The 19,098-nt window shown below is 41.7% G+C and overlaps 3 protein-coding genes across 3 annotated transcripts; all 3 read left to right on the top strand.

The window, feature by feature from the left end:
- Nucleotides 1-2,236: 2,236 nt before the first annotated feature.
- On the top strand, nucleotides 2,237-6,430 carry LOC311499940 (centrosomal protein of 55 kDa-like; the record flags this gene model as incomplete). The annotated part of the gene is made up of 10 exons (XM_084561080.1): nucleotides 2,237-2,389; nucleotides 2,479-2,598; nucleotides 2,763-2,786; nucleotides 2,971-3,072; nucleotides 3,262-3,412; nucleotides 3,615-3,744; nucleotides 4,520-4,709; nucleotides 4,808-4,882; nucleotides 5,140-5,262; nucleotides 5,693-6,430. The coding sequence occupies 10 exons, from the start codon at nucleotides 2,237-2,239 to the stop codon at nucleotides 5,864-5,866; spliced, it is 1,242 nt and encodes a 413-aa protein (XP_084417206.1). The 3' UTR covers nucleotides 5,867-6,430.
- A 532-nt stretch (nucleotides 6,431-6,962) lies between these two features.
- LOC311500615 (free fatty acid receptor 4-like) lies at nucleotides 6,963-9,139 on the top strand. Its single transcript, XM_084562127.1, has 3 exons — nucleotides 6,963-7,887; nucleotides 7,970-8,101; nucleotides 8,580-9,139. Exons 1-3 carry the CDS (start codon nucleotides 7,255-7,257, stop codon nucleotides 8,964-8,966), a joined length of 1,152 nt encoding a protein of 383 aa, XP_084418253.1. The 5' UTR covers nucleotides 6,963-7,254; the 3' UTR covers nucleotides 8,967-9,139.
- A 1,285-nt stretch (nucleotides 9,140-10,424) lies between these two features.
- LOC311500879 (cone cGMP-specific 3',5'-cyclic phosphodiesterase subunit alpha'-like) lies at nucleotides 10,425-15,781 on the top strand. The gene is made up of 21 exons (XM_084562508.1): nucleotides 10,425-11,058; nucleotides 11,229-11,381; nucleotides 11,776-11,865; nucleotides 11,976-12,116; nucleotides 12,233-12,307; nucleotides 12,392-12,456; nucleotides 12,542-12,608; nucleotides 12,708-12,755; nucleotides 12,877-13,026; nucleotides 13,161-13,304; nucleotides 13,399-13,464; nucleotides 13,579-13,725; nucleotides 13,855-13,962; nucleotides 14,052-14,161; nucleotides 14,256-14,343; nucleotides 14,462-14,562; nucleotides 14,659-14,766; nucleotides 14,857-14,920; nucleotides 15,008-15,082; nucleotides 15,171-15,254; nucleotides 15,389-15,781. The coding sequence occupies exons 1-21, from the start codon at nucleotides 10,591-10,593 to the stop codon at nucleotides 15,548-15,550; spliced, it is 2,514 nt and encodes an 837-aa protein (XP_084418634.1). The 5' UTR covers nucleotides 10,425-10,590; the 3' UTR covers nucleotides 15,551-15,781.
- The last annotated feature ends 3,317 nt before the right edge of the window (nucleotides 15,782-19,098 follow it).

Here is a 19,098-nt window from a genome sequence, read left to right on the forward strand (position 1 = left end):
AACTCCTTCTGTAACGGAATGTATTTGTATGCGTTAAACTAAAATACAGATTAACTATCGCAGCACAGAGATCTAACCTTACGAACTGATAAGGGCACCCCAAGGTAAAATATATTATGAATTATCTGCTCCAGATGGTGGTATAATAACTTCAATTAATTGAATCAACGTATATTTTAAGTTCAACGGTCATATTTCAATAGAGTAACGGTAACGGTAGCTTAGTGGTATCCCCAGCTAACACTAGCTACATTTTAGCTTGTTTAAAGTTGGTTAGCTAGCTTAGTTATCGTTGTTATTGGCGAACAAAACCACTGCAAAGTATGACTGACAGTAAACGTGTCTTTGGTGATAATATTATTAACTTTAAAAATCATAATAGTTTTAAATCCAGCATCCAGTGCCGTTTAAACCCTCGCTGTAGGAGGGAGTTCCAGCTAGTTAGCTTGTTAGCATTAGCCGATCGACACCCTTAAGGGAGTGTCAAAAAAAAAGAAGATGTAATTAAAAACGCTAAAATACCAATGATATGATGTTGCCAAGTGTATCTCACTTCTTGGTCGATATAGTTGGTATTCTGGAGCTTTCAGTCATTTTACATGGCCTTCGTCAGCTAATGGAGTTTGTCCAGTTATAAGAAACAGCTGTTTCAAGATGTGCAAGATATGTCACCCTATATGGTTGCCAACCGTCCCTTGAAAAACGGAATCGTCCCGTATTTACAAACAAAACTACGCGTCCCGTATTGAGCTGTCACGGGACGCACTTTGTCCCGTATTACCGTGAAAATAAACTAATACTGTGTAAAATATCAGTGGATTTAAGGAATAACCAGGCGACTTATATGAACATTTACGGTAAATTTATTCCCAGGCCGTCTCCTGCTCTGTGACCAATGAGCTGACAGCGGTAATCCCTCTCACCTCATTGGTCGAGGTACTGTTGATTGCGAATCCTGTATTAAAAATAAATTGTTGAAAAAAATTCTCCACGCTGGCCCTGCCAAAGTCTGGGATAGTGTTTATTTTTTATTTTTTTCATATTATTTAATTAACTTTATTAATATATTTTTCTCTTAATTATTAGTATTTTTCAGTTCTTATTAAAAGAAATACCAGAGTTAAAAGTTCAATAAATGCTTGTTCTCAAATCAATGAATAATCATCTCTAATAATCGTGATTATGATTCTTGCCATATCAAGCAGCCCTATTTTCTCATTTTCTGATTCTCCACCTAAATGAAAAAATCAAAAGACTGTTTTTCATGTGAGTCCAGTATGTTAATAGCTAGATTGTAGGATAACTGGCTTTGAAGCTATGTATCAGTTTGCTGCTAATGTAGCTAGCGCTAGGTCACCTAAATAAGAAAGACACAGATTCCCTGAAATGTCTGTGATTGGTGGGCAGGTGCAAATCTCCTGATGATATAGCTACACTTTCCCCCCAAGAAACAAGCAAATCTCGTTCTTGATTGGGTCTTTAAATTATGTCGTCAACAATTCTGATAACTTTCTGTCGTTTGAGCTGTCAAGTCGTCAGTCTGAGGTAAACTAGGCCGCCAAAAATGGATAAATGGCTAAAACGGATAGATTGCTCTTCCAGAGAGAGCTCAACTGCTACCACCGGTCAGGCTCACAGACATTTCTTTTTCTAGCTGCTACAAGTGCGTGAGAGTAGTGGGTACATGGCTGGAGGTCAAATGTCTGAAGGGGTACGGGGCTGTGAAAAGGTTGGGAACCACTGCCCTAAGGGGTATACAAGGCAGTGCCGCCTTTGCCGCATCTGGGCCATGTCCGGTTCACATGCCGTATGCCAGTGCCGACTGAACGCCACCTGTGCCGGCTTCAAGCCAGATCTGTGCCACATGTGGTCTGCTATGTGGGTATACCCACATAGCAGACCACATTACTATAACCACATTACTATAACCACATTACTATATATAATGCAGTTGCAATAACCCAGTCACATTATTTTTTTCTAGTGTTTGATTCACCTCTTATATAGTATATCAATAAATGTATTTATTGTTGTTAATGAATTGAGTGACATTACTATGTAAACCCTATTGTTGTTAATATAGGCCCATTTCTTTTCCTGTTGCTGTGTTCACAACTGGAAATAAACATGAATGCATTGTTTGTTTTTGACAGGGTTTGATTTGAAATGCCTTTAAGGAAGTGTTATTTCTTTTTTGTGATAGTCTTCTTGTAGTGTTTGTGAGCAGGTCACAGAGATGGCAGCCTCCAAATACAAGGCTTCCCTCAAGAAAAAGCTCCTCTCAGAGCACAAGGTGGTCGTCAGCACTCTGAAGAAGGAGAATGCCTATCTGAAGAAGAGTCTGGCCGAGCTGTCCCGTCAACATTCACAGCATAACAAGATAGTAGAGGTAACTCAGTCAAATGATCTGAGGTTTGTTTTTGGTATCAGTGCAACATGAGTCAGCTGTTTCTTTGTTTTTTGTACTTCTGTTTGCAGAGATTCTTCTCTCTTGAAACCATGAAGCTTGAGAGCTGTCAGCATCTTACAGCTAAAGATGAGAAATCTGCTTTGCTATTAGAGCAGCTGCAAATAAAAGAAGGGAACCCGACAGACAAAGTGAGTGTGATGAGTAAGAGAATGGTTTCAGGGTTTTCCAAAAGAATTAGAAGAAATTAAACAAGCTTCGGGCGGCACAGTGGCGAGGTGGTTAGCTACTGATGCCTCACAGTGAGAAAGTCCCGAGTTCAAATCCGTACTCTGTGATGTCAGGTCTATTGTAGTCCACTAGATGGCAGCAATTGTTTGTGAGACACAGTTTTCTTTTACATCCACATGACCGGTCCATCAAAAGATGACTGCGAGGAAAAGTGTTGTTCCCCTCCTCATTCAGAGCATTTCAAAGTCATTACAGTGACATTGTGAATTCTGCCACTCAGCTTTCTCTTTCCATTGTAGGAGTAAAATAAAAAGTTCATTTTTCTTGATCAGTTTCTTCAAATTTTCAAATGTGTAATGCTGTACTGTGTTTTCCGTCGTCAGGCTTTCACCAGCAATGTAGATGTGGCAGAGCTTCAGAGCAAACTCAGAGATGTAAGTGTGTTTTTTTTTGGTGATAGAGTTGGAAAAGATCTCTATTTCTAGATACGCTCAAGATATGTGCCCGTGTACAGTATACATGTCTGGCTCAGTGTTTGTACTCTGGAGCCACCCCCCGTGGCACGACTTTCTTTCTGTCTCTCTCTGTTATGTGCCTTTCATTCTTTTATTGAATCCCCCAAGGCCTTGGACAAGAACAGGCGGTGGCTGGAGTATGACCAGGAGAGAGAGGCCTATGTAAGGACGATTCTGGCCAGAATATTATGGCTTGAGAACGAGTTGAACGAAGCCAATCAGGCCCACTCACAGCAGCACAATGAGGACCATTCAGATGGTGAGGGACAGTGGGCAGCGGACATTCACCACTGGTGCGACAAGGGGCAACAGACTGTCACAACAAGATTTCTAAGATATCAAGACGGCCCCATAGTAGCCCTCTATTTGGCTGCACTTTAAAAATCTGGTGCACCCCTGTGTAAGGGTCTTTATTGTCCTCTTTCTTTTCACGCTAATTTTTTTTCTTTTTGTCATCACAGAGAAGGAGAGAATATTTCAGATACAAGAACACTATGAACAACTTTTACAGAAAGAAAAAGAAGACAAGCTGGAGGTGCTGAGGGAGCAAGCTAATGCGGCCTATCATAACCTGATAATCACTGAAAACTGGTATGTCTGCTCCAAAAAGACAAACAGCAGCACAGCAAGCCTGTGGAGTTCATATACAGGAATACTAAACATGATACTGCTGAGACGTGGCATTTGATGGAAAATTTACAGTAAAGTGAACAGTTGACTGTGCTAGTTCTTATAAAGTTAAGTTGGTTGACGTTACCTCTGGAGTTTCGCCCTTCTCTCTTGAAATGATTGTAAATCTCGATGGTCTAAAAAATCAAGCGCGCAGACATCAGATTTTGATTTTACATTAGGTGAGTCATGTAAGTTGTCCGTACTGTTTTCTCTGTAAAGTTAAATTCAGTACAGGGCGGCCGGTGTGTGAGTAGGAGGGTCTGGGGGGGGGGGGGGGGGGGGGGCAGCTTTGGGAAGGGAAGGAAGTGGTTATCTAGTTTACCCAGAATAGGTATAGAATGAAGCACAAATGCATCTGAAAAGTGCAGCGATAATCATATCTGAACTTTCACAGAGTACAGCCAGACTGAGCTGCTGCAGCTGTTCCCACAGCTGGAGTCTGTATACTGTTGTAGCTTGCCATTTTGAAAGAAGTAATGATCAATTAATGTAACATGTAAAGGGCCACATCATCTGTGTTAGTGTACAGTATTGCAGTGGACTAGTGAAACAACTGTTACAAATAAAAAATGTAAATGCTGAGGGGGAATGCTATCCTCCATTATTTTCCCACTTTGAATGGATAATATTCTTCAGTTTAGTGTTGGAAAACTCAGACTGTGGTCAACTGCATGACAGAAATGTTGTTGTGTAGGTACAAGAAAAGGGAGAAGGAGGTTGAGGAGCTCAGGCAGCAGCTGTGCACTGAAAGAATGAGTGGAAATAGTGCACAGGGAGACCAGGATTGCCCCGGGACTCAAGAGCAACAGCAGAGAGATGAGACCAAAGTCCTCCATGGCATGCTGGATGAGGAGAAGAGAAGATCAGCTAACTTTGAGTTGCAGGTGCATCTCAATTGAACCATTTCATATTATTTATTAATTGTGCCTTCATCATTTGAGGGAAAAAAGACTAAAAAAAAATGACACTACTCTCTTCTCAGGCAAATATGTTTCAAAGGTGTATGTTAAATCGACACCACGCAGACCAGGAAGAGATTGCAGACCTGAAGCGACAGGTATGCCATGCACACTCAAGCTGTTGTAGTACTAACTATAAATTTAAGGATGTTGCTGTTAATTATGGTCCAGATTAATAACACTATACAATAGATTGGCAGCTTGTTTTTTGTCTGTCCTTCTGTGACATTCCAAGACAGACGCATCCATTGCAACAGACACACCATACTCTCTTACCTCAGTTCCTTGCATCTGAAGCCAATGAGACATGCTTTATATATTGGTTTCATTGCAATGGCAATTTTTCAAATTTTAGATCAGGATTTCTTCACAAGACCTTGAGGATGTGAGGCACGATTGCTCGTATTTAAAGAAGCAAATGGTCAGAGTCCTGAAGAAGCTGCAAAAAACAAAAGACCATGTGAGAAAAGAATCAAAGGTTGGCATGAACAGAGCAAAGGACATGCTTAGTAGTTAGTGTCTCTGATGAATGTTGAAGCTGCATTATCTTGTATTTTTTGCACATCAAGCACATACGGAGCAACATCAGCAATCATTCATAGCTCTGTCTGTTTCCTGGTTGCTGCCCTGCCATTTCACTGAACATGGATTCCTGCTTGAAACAGCACTTAGAAGAGCAGAGTTGCATGCTGGAAAACCAAAACAAGTATCCAAAATAGACTAAAATGTTCCTTATAATCAAGAGGAACTGCAGAGTCACATGATAATTCTGATTGGAATTTTGTTGCTATAAAAAAATATATATTAATGCAGCTTTAAGTTGTGCCGGTTAAGAATGATGACCGTACTAGAAAAGCTTTTTCAGAGAGACTTCAGCGTAACTAATGGATGATTCCTTTTTATACTAGGGTGAACAGCAGGATCCCAGCTCATGTGAAGGGATGCGCCCTCCCTCCCGGCTCTCCTCTCCTCACAGCAGCGTGCTGAATGAAAGCATCCTGGAGTGCCCCAACTGTCAGGCCAAGTATCCAGCCAATGACTACAGAAAATTGATCAACCATCTAGAAACTTGTCTAGACTGAGCCAAGAACCTGTTATGTTAAAACCCTCTGTTTCTTTGACTCATAATGTGTGACTACACATGAAAGTTCTCACAATAAACCACAGTGCTGTGTTGTCAAGGATGTGGTTCTCTGTGTCCACGGGTGGCTGTATACTGATGCAGCTCGCAGTTTGAAAAAACTAAGGTGCTACTACTGTACCGTGTAAAGGATCACATCATCTGTGAGTGTTTTCCTAAAACTGGTAGTGTATTGTATTGCAGTGGACTAACGCAACAACTGTCTTAACTAATAAGAAATGTTAATAATGTGGGGGAACGTCACCCTACTTAATTTCCCGTGCAGAGTAAAGAAGAAATTTCCTCACAACTGTCTTAAGAATTTCCGTGAAATTTGTTTTGCAAACGTTTTACATGAATTTGGTTTTCCTTTAAAATAAAATTAGAATTAAAACAAAAAAAATGAAATTCAAGAATAAACAGCACAGTTCCCTGACTATATCGAGCACTATTACCAGAATATTTAGTTTTGTGTAGGGCTGTTTAGCAGAGGTTAGCATGCTCTCAGCCTGATATTAGATGGTATTCATGCTAAACATTAGCATATTAGCATTGGCACTGCATATATCCACCGTCGTCAGCATTTAGCCAACAGCACTGCTATATCTTAATCTATTAGACTGTCAGCTTTGAAAAAAAAAAATAAAAAAAGTGAACTTTTTGTGAACTTCTCCCAAATCAACTCTCATACTGTTCCAAACAGGTGAATAGCTGCTTGTGTAAGCTAATCCCTTTCCTGTGCTATTTAAGGACGTGGATTAGTATTGCTTGCTCATAATATGGGGAGTCACAGGTTTAAGCAGTAGCTGGGGGCTTTGAACTAGAGTGTGACACCAAAGGTTGACTCACGCTTAACACTTTAGAAGAAGATGCTAATATGGTTTAGACACCGCTTAAGTTGCTCCACTTTTCAAGAACCGTTTATATAGAAATGTCTTCATGGAAAGTCAGAATATGAGATTAGCCTGTCTGAGAGGCTGACTTAGACACAAAGAAGGGACGTTTCCCCGTGACGGAGAAAGGAAGACGTGTGACAGCAATCATTAGAAAGTAAATCTCCACTGTCTATTTCAAATCGCCTGTAATGTCAGCTCCAGTCATGTGTCATTCAACTGCAACTGGAAAAGAGCAAAAAATGAACTGTGAATAAAAGGGAGTGTTTCTAAAGACATGCGACATAGCAGCAAGGAATCAGAATAAATGTATGTTTAACTAAACAGTGATAGATGGAAGCGTAAAGGACATCTTATAATGTTTGACTTCCGTCCAGGTATCACACAAAGCAAACAGCATCCAAAAGGCTAGTCACCACCCTCCATCACTCCTCCTCCCTGTCTCTTGCATCACTTCATGCCTTATCAGCACCTGTTCCTCATTCACTTTTCTGGCGGACTACCTGAGAGGACAGAGTCAGCACCTGAGATCAAAATGTCTTTTCATCCCATGGATACAGACCCTCACACTCCCTTTCTCCACGTAGGAAACACCACTTATTTTTCTTTCTTCTCCGAGGTGAGCCAGTCAGATCATTTTTCCAGCACTATTGTCGAGACCCTGGCCATCACCGCGGTCTTCCTGACCTCTGTGGCTGCAAATGTGGGAGCTGCAGCCCTTGTGACTTTCGAACGCAAACCTCTGGCTAACAAGACCATCCTGACCCTCAACTTGTTCGTGGCTGATCTGCTGTTTGTCAGCATGATCCCACTGATTGTGGCAGTGCGTTGGACCGTGTCCTGGACGCTGGGGTACGCTGCCTGCCACACAGTGCTTTTCGTCACGTGTATGAGCGGCTGCGTCGCCATCACTACCCTGGCCTCCATCAGCGTGGAGAGGGTCCAGGCTATTCTCCGGCTTCAGACCGCACACACTCTAGACCCTAGGATGGTGACCGCCACCATCATCTTCATCTGGGCCTATTCCGCGCTCAGCACCTTACCCCTCAGTCTGTTCTTCACCGTGATGGAAGTGGACTTCCCTAATCGGGTATGAATGGTTTGATGAACTGAAAGAAATCTCCCCGCCGTTGATTCATGTCTTTTTTGTAAGCTTTCTGATTTCTCCACAGGATCTTGTGCACATCTGCACTCTCAAATGGCCCGACACGGCTGGAGAGATTGTGTGGAACGCGGCTTTCACTGCCTTGTGCTTCCTTCTGCCAGGACTCATAATTGTTGGGAGTTACAGCAAAATATTACAGGTGAGTTTATTGCAATCTTTGACAGAAAAAGACGGCAGGAAGTTAAGACAGATAATAAATGCATTGATGTTTAACCAAATGTTACTGTAAACAGCTGCAAATGAATGCTCATTTAAGAAACATTTTCCTTCAATTATTCATTCAGCAGGTTATACAATCTCATGTCCTGACATTAGTCTTTGTGCCTTCTGTGAATATTAGTCATTTCTCTGTCACTGTGGGAACAGAGATATGTATGCTTTTGTAATTACTGAAGCTGAAAATGGCTCCTGGGTGTGTTTGGATTCAGAGTTTCCACTATCAATTGTCAACATTGCGTTGGGCAACCAGTTCTACAAACGAGGACATAAGTCTGACACAGATAATAGAAAATGACTCTGATTTTAGCTCTAAGAAGATTCAATGGAGCCACGTTACATCATAGATGGTTTTATCATTTCGCTATTGTTCACGTGTTATGTATTAATATTTTTTGCAGATTGCTAAAAGTTGTAGACGAAGGCTTCGACCAAGACACAGTCGGCCTCCAGCCGGAGACTCCCCTGACTACCACGTCTCCCGCCAGGACATGAAGCTCTTCCGTACCATGCTGGTCTTGGTGCTCTCCTTCTTAATCATGTGGAGCCCGATTTTCATCGTCACCTTCCTCATACTGGTCAGGAACTTCCTGAGTCACCTGCACGTCTCCTCCACAATGTTCTTCTGGGTGGTAACGTTCACAATGGCCAATTCAGCGCTCAATCCCATCCTCTACTCAGTCCTCCAGTTGAAGAACAGCTGGCGTAAGCTCTGCTGTGGCTCTGTTGTTCAGCCGCTGACAAAAGGTCCTCGTGCCAGTGGCCGTGCGCCGAGGATAGATCCATGATTATCATTATAGTGACGTCAAATAGAGCATATTATATCTGCCAAATGCATGCAACACATGATCCACACTGGTGTAAGATTAAATATTTGCATCCTCGCTGCACTAAAAGCCTGGTACATGAAAAGCAGTGATTCCAGGAATTGATTGAGTGCTAACCTTTAAAACGATTACCTATGAGAAAACACGTTGAATATAATTCATTCAGTGAAAATCTATTCAGAATATTTGTAATGTTTAGTTAATACAGTCTACAACAATGTATCGTACTCGTTCAAATAATACACAGCACCCATTATTATTATTACCTGAAATGAGCTCATTTATAACAATCTGCTGTCTAAAAATGCTAATAAAAGGGATTTAGAATTGATGAATTGACCGTATTAATGATTTGGGGTATTTTTGGAAGAAAAAAACTTGCAGAGACTTTGCAATTTCTTATTTATTCTCTATTAAAAGACAAAACATGGAGGGTGCAGGAAGCTACCTCAGTCTGAACCATTCATCAAAGAAACATTTACTAAAAAAAAGTCTCCAGGTGTTGTACATTTTCCACTCAGAGAGAGAGAATTTTGTCCAAACAAGTGGGATACGTCGTCATGCTAGTAGGCTGTCAAATGACAGTATGTTCTGTCCCGCACTGTTTTGTATTATGTTTGAGTCAGTCAACTTCCAGAGTTGCCATCATAGGGCCTAAGTCAATAGGCCAATGCAAAATGATGTCACTGTAATTTCATCTGGAAGAAGAAAGACTTGAGTTTCATCGTCAGATCATGTTAACAAAAAGCAGTTTCCCAAACTCCAAACAGCATAAAACAACAACTTATTCCTGTCAGCAGCTAAATGTAACTTCCATAGAACAGATGAACACTGAGGCCCAGGAGGCCAGACCCATGATATGAACAAACTTCTTTCTTTCCAGCTGTAGCACTGCAGCAGGTGTTCCTGTATCATTATATTGCCTCTGTCACTGCTGGTTTTCTTGTTCAAACCTGGGCGCTCTGTTTGCTTTACATAAGCTGTGAATTAATTGTGTATTCTGTCCTCAAAGACAGTTGAACGCAGCTTTTATCACGTGACCAGTGGCTCCTCTGAACTTTGCACGGTGTTACTGTTATGGTATTATCCTTATCCTCTTCGAAACAAATGGAACAATTATGCGCAAATTATGCCCATAAAAAAATGTATTTGAATGTTACACCAGTTTACAGGGTGTATTCAAAGAAGAGAGAATATTGTGACTGAGTTTAGGCCCGGGGAGTATTGTTGAGCTTACCTTTTGCAAGTGTCATTGCTCAGCTCTCGTTACTTGTGACGGGATTTGCTTCGCTAAAATGACAAGTAGATGGATTTGCAAGTTAAGAAAGCTCAGGGGCTTTACAACACTTGCGTCACAGTCATTAGAGCCCCATGGGATCCCCTTACCCTGTAAGCCACACATTGCCTTCTGTTGCCTGGGAGAAAGTTGGAAGCGCTGCTTTGACTAGAGGGGAGCGCAAGAAATGTCTCAGTAGGATCTGCATCGCCACACATTCTGGACTCTTCCTCCATCCAGCTGCACCTGTGCCGAGGGGAGCATCTTTGCGCTGCTACAGAAGAAATCCTTCAACCAAACTTGGACAGAATGGCAGACAAAGACACTGTGGAGAAATTTCTGGACAACAACCCACAGTTTGCTAAGGAGTACTATGAAAAGAAAGTCAAGGCAGATGTGCTCGCTGCTGCCTTCAACAACCAGGTCCAGGTCAAAGACCCAGCCTCTTACAAGGATGTCTCCACCATCCAGGAGGCCGAGTTAATATTCGAGCTCGTAAAGGAGATGCAGGGAAGCAACCAGATGGAGAAAGCCCTGCATAAGATTCTCCAGAGGATCGCTCTCCTGATCCAGGCTGATCGGTGCAGCTACTTTGGATACAGGGCTCGTAACGGAACTCCGGAGCTGTCCACCATCCTCTTCAATGTGACACACAATTCATCATTCGAGAAAAATATAGTGAGCCCCAGTCTGGAGATTGTTTTCCCAACCGACATGGGGATTGTTGGATTCACGGCACACTCCAAGAAGCCTCAGATTATTCCTGATGTGAAGAAGGTGAGCAAATAAATAAATATAATTCAGCTTTAATGACACGTTTTGCTGTAGTGTGTCTCACATTTCTCATGCTGATTTGTAACTTAAATTGTAGTAAGTCTCATGCTGTGCCTTAGTCGTGTTGTCGGCGTGTGCACTTACCTTTAACAACTCTCCCTCGTTGTTTTCAGAATTCTCGTTTCAGTGACTTCGTGGATAAACAGACCAAATACACCACCAAATGCATGATCACCGCTCCCATCATGAACGGGAAGGAACCCATCGGGGTTGTCATGGCCCTCAACAAACAAGGCGCTGATGAATTCTCCAAGAGTGATCAAGAGGTGAGTGGACGCATTTCTGAGGAGAGATGTAAATACCGTGGATTGTTCCCGTAGATAAACTCACTCACTCAGACTTTGTTTGGCAGAGCTGAGAGATAGAAAATATACAACTGAGGCTGCTAAATCAATCCACTTTGACTGTTGTGTCCTTGAATGCTAAAATGGCCATTTTTAGCCCGAGCAGCTTCCTGTCTGTGACCTGTATATTTAGAAACCTGAGATGGCCATGGTTATGACAGCTCAACTTTTAATCCAGTTACAGAGGAGACGCTCAGAATTTTTTATTTTTTTTTATGGCCTCTGTGTGACTATGAGGTCAGTCAACTCAAATGAAGTGAACTGGTTTCAATTTATAAATACAGAAAGGGAACACTTGAATGCTCTTTCTCTCCAGCTCTTCAACAAATATGTGAACTTTGCTGCCGTGGTTGCCCTCCAAGCGCACACTGCTTACATGTGGGACATAGAGTCCAGAAAAAGCCAGGTGAAGATGATCCCTTTGCTTTCACAAAATAACAAAACAATATTTGGTGTTGTTGTGCGCCACCAGATGACACTGTGAGATTCTTGAGGTGACTGTTTTCTTTGCTGTAGGTGTTGCTGTGGTCCGCCAGCAAGGTTTTTGAAGAGCTGACGGATATTGAGAGGCAGTTTCACAAAGCCTTGTACACAGTGAGGACTTACATCAATTGTGAGAGATATTCTGTTGGACTTTTGGACATGACCAAAGAGAAGGTACATTTGGGAAGAAATGCCTTTAATCTAATCAGCGCCAACTATTCCATATGGCTACAGTGATATCTCTTGTGTTTATATATTCATTAATAACGGCGCAAGATGATTACTTCCAGGAATTCTTTGATGAGTGGGCAATCAAGCTCGGAGAACAGGAGCCATACAAGGGCCCCAAGACACCTGACGGCAGAGTGAGTCCCATGATTACTATTGTACAGTAACATTGTTCCTAATCTCTGCATTGGAGGAAATCTTAAAAATGCTCTTATTAACAGGAAATCAACTTCTACAAGATTATTGACTACCTGCTGGAGGACAAAGAGGAGATTAAAGTCATCCCGTAAGTGTCACACAGTGTCAAGTGTTTGATTAATCAGATGCTGAATGGTATAATCAGAGTTAATGACTCCTCTTCACACTCACAGAGGCCCTCCTGCAGACCACTGGGCTCTGGTCAGCGGACTCCCAGCGTATGTGGCTGAGAATGGATTTGTGAGTTCCACGTTTGTTCCACTATCTTATGTAAACGTTGAATAAAACAGCTCCCATTGAATGTGAATCATTAACACCGATCTGCCCGCCGTTCCCCAGATCTGCAACATGATGAACGCCCAAGGAGACGATTACTTTGCATTTCAGGTGAACCACTCTGTCAAACCTCTGACAAACGACCGCTCTAATCACCGTCAGTGTTTGTTTTTCACGTGTTGCAAAGCGCTGCCGTCAGTAACCCGGATGTTGGATTTGATTCGTGTGACAGAAAGAAGCGGTGGACGAGTCTGGATGGAAGATAAAGAATGTCCTCTCACTCCCTATTGTCAACAAGAAAGAAGAAATCGTCGGCGTTGCCACTTTTTACAATAGAAAAGATGGCAAACCTTTCGACGAGAACGATGAACAAATTACAGAAGTGAGCTTTTTCTTGCAGTTTAAGTGTCACGGCATTTCAAAAACTTCTTTATCTTAATGTATCTCATAGGAGCTAGTGTGTGGAAGAGCCTGTTAATCATTTACACTTATTTATGTATAACTCTGTGTCTCCAGGCTCTGACCCAGTTCCTTGGCTGGTCCACTCTGAACAGTGACACATACGACAAAGTGAACAGGACAGAGTGGAGGAAAGATGTTGCCCAGGAAGTGCTCATGTACCAGACAAGGGCCACACCAAATGATGTGCAGACTATTCTGGTACACTTCTACCCTGATTAACTGTTGACTGTTCCATCCAGACAGAAAACAGATCAATACATCAGGCCTCCTTTTAACTAATCTTTCCCCTCAGAACACTCAAGAGAAGTTTGGCTCTGCACCAGAGGACTGTGACCAGAAGGAGATGTACAAACTGCTGGTACGCACTGGGATTTGTCTATTATGTGTTCACTTGTCTTAGAGTCTAAATCACTGTGGACTAACCCGTGCTTGTTTGTGTTGCCGCCCTGTCCGTTCGGACCGCAACGTGCAGAGAGCCAACATCCCGGACGCCAAGAAAGTCGAGCTGCTTGAGTTCCACTTCAGTGACTTTCCCCTGTCACACTTTGACCTCGTCCAGTGTGGTATCCGCTGCTTCTTTGAGTTGGGGGTGGTGGAGAAGTTCAAAGTCCCGGCGGAGGTACAGTATAATCAGAAAACCTGTCAGTATTCACTGCACTGCTTTCCCCTGCTTTCCTGTTGAAGGCACCTTAAATAATTCATCCGTGACATAGCAAAGAATAATGGCAGCCTGTGTTTTGCCCCAAAGATCCTGACTCGATGGATGTACACTGTTCAAAAGGGATACCGTGACATCACCTACCACAACTGGAGGCACGGCTTCAATGTTGGACAAACCATGTTCACTCTGCTGCTCGTGAGTCGGATTCCTCATTTTCATATTTTTACTGCTTGCTCTTCTCTGAGGTTTAACAAGGGGGTTTCTTCTCTCCTCTCTTCTTACAGACAGGTAAACTGAAGGCGTATTACTCTGACCTCGAGGCCTTTGCCATGGTCGCTGCTGGATTCTGCCACGACATCGACCACAGAGGAACCAACAATCTCTACCAGACAAAGTAGGCTTCACGGTTTCACAGGAAATCTGTGCAATCCTACATCATAATATTATTTGAAAAAGGTGATTTATATTTTCCTGGCGGGCTCTTGTAGGAGCACATCCCCTCTGGCAAAACTGCACAGCTCCTCAGTAATGGAGAGACATCATCTTGAGTACAGTAAGAGTCTGATGGAGGATGAGGTACGTCCTTTTAAGGCTGTGGTTTAAATCATTTTTCATACTGTGCTTTATCCGGTCATATATTTTCTGAAAGGAACTTGGCAGCTGCCTTAACTTACTCCTCTGCTCTTGTTCACAGAACCTGAACATCTTCCAAAACCTTCAGAAGCGTCAGTTTGAAACTGTGCAGCATCTGTTTGAAGTTTGCATAATTGCCACTGATCTCGCCCTCTATTTCAAGTAAGGAATGTCGAGTGTTTTGTTTTTTTTTTTTTTTTTAATTCTTGTAAATGATCTTCTGTGAAAACGAGACCTGACAGCTCTCTTGTCTCTCAGGAAGAGAACAATGTTCCAGAAAATTGTAGATTCTGTGGAGACGATTCCAGACCAGAAAGAAAAGATCAGCTACATCTCCAACAACGCAACCAGGAAGGAGATTATCATGTAAATACGTTTTAGTAATACTTTTCTTATGTGACCTTTTCTATCGATTGTCTTTCAAAACATCCTTCACTGGTGCTGTGCTTTCTGCAGGGCCATGATGATGACTGCTTGTGACCTGTCAGCTATTACAAAGCCATGGGACGTTCAGAGCAAGGTGCGTTCCCTTCTTCAGACTTGTAACGTGATCACAAAACACAAATCGACATACACGCATCGTTTCTCATTGTCCCGTTGCTCCTAGGTTGCACTGATGGTGGCTGCAGAGTTCTGGGAGCAGGGAGACCTTGAGAGGACAGTTCTCGAGCAGCAGCCAATTGTAAGAGTTCTGCATGATGTTTTTTGTGAGCATATTCTGACTTTAAGTATTAGAGATAATCATCACCTCCTGTCTCTTTGTCTTTCAGCCAATGATGGACAGAAATCACGCTGATGAACTTCCCAAGATGCAATGTGGTTTCATTGACTTTGTTTGCTCCTTTGTGTACAAGGTATCAATATACTGTTTATCATTATTAGCAAACACAAGCATTGCTTTCTTTACAGTTATATTTTCTCCTGCAAATGTATTATCTTTAGTGTATGAACATGTGCACATGTATGTTTTTCTGTTGCGCGTTTCCAGGAGTTCGCTCGATTCCACAAAGAGATCACCCCCATGTTTGAGGGGCTGACCCAGAACAGGGCAGAGTGGAGAGCTCTCGCAGACGTCCACGAGGCCAAGATGAAGGCCATCGAAGATGAGAAGAAAAAGCTGGAGGGAAACGAAGGTGAGCGCTTAATTTGAGATTAATGCGAGATTATTGAATCCCTTAAAGCTCGCTCTGTGTTTTTGCTCTGTCCTCCGCCCCTCACTGTTCCTCTCATTCGTTCCTTTCACAGCTCAAGAAGGCGGGAAGTCAAAGACGTGTGTCATCTCCTAAAACAACGGGAACGCTAAAGCATTTATGGATTTGCATTTGTACAGTGTGTGTATGGGCATGTGTTCACAGATGAGGGAACTTTAATGTGCACAATCCCTAAATTATTATTTTTATATATTGTAATATTTAGGTCCTGTAAAGAAAGCACCATTACGTGCATGCAGTTTGTATGTAAAATAATTTTATTTAACTATTTATTATGTCTATAAGGATATTTAGCAACATTATTTGGCTTTGGGCATGGTATGAATAGAAGTATTACGAACTAATTCCCTTATTTTCTAGTTGGGAAAACTTCAAAAACTCCATTACCAGCTGCTTTTTTATTGCAGGCGGTGCTTTCAAAAGCATATGGGTGAGAGATTTAAGAAGCTTTGACGGAATTGGATTTAGTTATAAGCCAGCTCGAGCTCCAAGGCTTTCCATTTTAAGTCCCCTGCTTACATAAAGTATAAATACTGCCGCCCTGCTCATAAGTCAACGTGCCCAGAGTATGTATGGTATTTACAGGACGTGAAGGTGTCACGTGAAAACACGTGTGTAGCACGCAATGTCCTAAATCAGGAGACATGGCTTTGAAACAATATAATAATTAAGATGAAATTAAGTGTTTATGGCACGAGAGCTTTGAAAGTATAGCTTTGAATAAATAACAAATAATGTGCAATAGCATCATATGTAAGAAGATAAAGGATGTAAATAAAATATGTTTTCAAATCATGTCTGAATTGCGTGTTTTATATATTCTGCAAATTAGAATACTGGAACAAGGAAAGCTGTGATTACACAGATTTTTTTTAAGCTGCGGTTTGGATGTGATTGGAGATCCTACCTGCAACATGTGGATTATAAAGTAGAAAGAGTTTCTTGACGGTAGCTCGGAGTCCCATCGGCTCTATGACCACCCCCTGTGGTTCTCTGTGTAAAGTTTGTTTACAAATGAGATGAGCTAAAGAAGGATTTAGTTGACCAGGACCAACCAAACATCATCTTTCATTCAAGTGCTAATGAGCTTACAAGAGACCCGTGTCACCGATTTGGAGCTGGTCTCTGTTCGCTGGCTTCACACCAAATGTTTGCATCTTATATATTTGAGGACACTTTATTTACTTCCCAGGATGCATTTTTTTTCCAGCAGCCTGCCTTCCTGTGGGATCATTTGCTGTAGTGAATGTGCATTAATATTCATGTTCTTTGACCTTTGTGTGTTTGGCGCATATATTGACCTCAGGTGGGATTAGCAAATGTTGTGTTGTGTCATGTGAGGATATCCCCAGACAACAGAGGTAGGAAGTAACGAAGTGCAAATACTTCGTCACTGTACTTAAGAAAATTTTTCAGGTATCTGTAGTTTACTTAAGTATTTATTTTTCTGGCGACTTTTTACTTTTACTCCCTACATTTGTACACAAATATCTGTACTTGTGCCTGTGTACTTCTTCTACTGGGTTGAACAGGCAGCCTGTTGATTAGTTTAAGCTCTACTGCCACCTAGTGACTGGAGGCTTGTTAATCGTTCAAGCATCATTAAAGACTCTGAAAGTCCCCGCTGCTATCATTAGCTTTTTGAAAAAATAAAAAAAATTCAGATATGGCGTGGTTTCTGTTGCTATCATTAGCTTTTTGAAAAACAACATATTCAGATATGGCGTGGTTTCTGTTGCTATCATTAGCTTTTGGAGAAACAACAAATTCAGATATGATGTCGTTTCTGTTGCTATCATTAGCTTTTGGAGCATTTTTTGGAAGCCAGTTTACAACGTTAGCAATGCTGTGGGAACACATCATTATAGCTAACGCTATAGCTTGTTTAAAAACAACAACAACCCAATAACACTTAATTTATCATTAAAAATTATCCAGATGCACATGCAGGACCTCTGGTCAGTTCAGTCTAGATTCTGGTTCTGCTAGAACCTTTTTCATTTTGCAAAATTATCAACGGATGAATTGTTTCATTAATGGCAAAATCATTTTTACTTTTACTTAAGTAAATTTCAGAGCCTGTACTTTCTTACTTTTACTTGAGTGAAGGAGTTGAATCAGTACTTTTACGAGAGTATTATTTTACACAAGTATCCGTACTTTTACCTAAGTACAGAAAGTGAATACTTTTGCCACCTCTGCCAAACAAAGGAGGGATTATGCATTATTTCCTGTACAGCTGAGAATGCATGTGAGCAAAGTGATCATTTGTGATCTTTTGTTCCTTGAATTTTTGGAATTAAGACCTGATGACCTACAGCAATGTCTAAGCATTTACAATTGAGACATTTTTTTCAGCTAATATGTAGACAAGTGCATAACCCTAACCCGAATGCATTATTTATCCGCACTGACTGTGTGTCTGCCACAACAGATCCTCCGGACCAAACAAGTGGCTCGGGCAGGTGTTCATACAAGAACCAGAGAGCATCACTTACAAAAGCCCGGCAGTAACGTCACAGGGAGGTAAACCTGCTTTGAGGACTGACACCTTAAAGGACAATTCCGGCGCAAAATGAACCTGGGGTTAGTAACACATGTGTACCGAGTTCGACCATTCTCTGGTATTTGTTTTCATGCATTTTTTTTGTTAGTCAAATGTGACCAGTTTTCTTGCAAACCGCTAATTAGCGTATAACTGTCTGTTGCCGGAAGAAAGCACTGAGAGCATAGAGAAGCACTGAACGAAGAGAGTTCAGTTTCCCCAAGATGGCGCCCGCCTGGATATGCGAGCCAGACGCGAACGGCACTGTGTTCCTTTTTTAATAAACTGCCTGTATACTTGCAAAGTTCTCAATGCTTCGGTTTACATGTAGAGACCCTAGTTATGCTACCGTGTAAGTGTGGTGATATTGTGAGCCTTGTTAGTGGTATAGAAATAGCGATTTCTTTTTATGTGTAGGTGTGCCCCGAAGGCTAGCGTTATACGCTAATTAGCGGTTTGCAAGAAAACTGGTCACATTTGACTAACAAAACAAATGCATGAAAACAAATACCAGAGAACGGTCGAACTCGGTACACATGTGTTATTAACCCCAGGTTCACTTTGCGCCGGAATTGTCCTTTAAGACAGCAGGTCATGAGGTCAACCTGCACAACAAGCGTGCTTGTTAAGTTTGCACGTTAACAATAATGAAAACTACAACTAATTTAAATTTGAGTGAAGTTAAATGTGGATTTTGCTTTTTAAAAAAGGTGTTTCTCAAAAGAAAATGACATTTTAAAATCACAAACCTTTTCAAAGTCGAGGTAGAATATTTGAAAGAGATGAGAGCTCACTATCTGTGCACCTCCGACAGCGATTTGTCTTGGCTCCACATTTCCCTCTAGTGGAGAGGTCAGCTCATCAGTGCACATTTTGGCACGTCCAGTGTACAAAGACATGTAATATCTGCACGTGAAATAAACATTTGTCGTCAGAATAAGT

The sequence above is a fragment of the Chelon labrosus genome, assembly GCF_963514085.1.
Source record: "Chelon labrosus genome assembly, chromosome: 15".
In the NCBI taxonomy this organism is placed as follows: domain Eukaryota; kingdom Metazoa; phylum Chordata; class Actinopteri; order Mugiliformes; family Mugilidae; genus Chelon; species Chelon labrosus.

Bases quoted from the DNA above. Each gene is read 5' to 3' on its own strand.
- LOC311500615 (XM_084562127.1), top strand. From the start codon at position 7,255: ATGCCTTATCAGCACCTGTTCCTCATTCACTTTTCTGGCGGACTACCT. The intron at 7,888-7,969 runs GTATGAATGGTT...ATTTCTCCACAG, and splicing joins AAGTGGACTTCCCTAATCGG to GATCTTGTGCACATCTGCAC. The intron at 8,102-8,579 runs GTGAGTTTATTG...TATTTTTTGCAG, and splicing joins GTTACAGCAAAATATTACAG to ATTGCTAAAAGTTGTAGACG.
- LOC311500879 (XM_084562508.1), top strand. From the start codon at position 10,591: ATGGCAGACAAAGACACTGTGGAGAAATTTCTGGACAACAACCCACAG. The intron at 11,382-11,775 runs GTGAGTGGACGC...CTTTCTCTCCAG, and splicing joins TCTCCAAGAGTGATCAAGAG to CTCTTCAACAAATATGTGAA. The intron at 13,465-13,578 runs GTACGCACTGGG...CGCAACGTGCAG, and splicing joins AGGAGATGTACAAACTGCTG to AGAGCCAACATCCCGGACGC.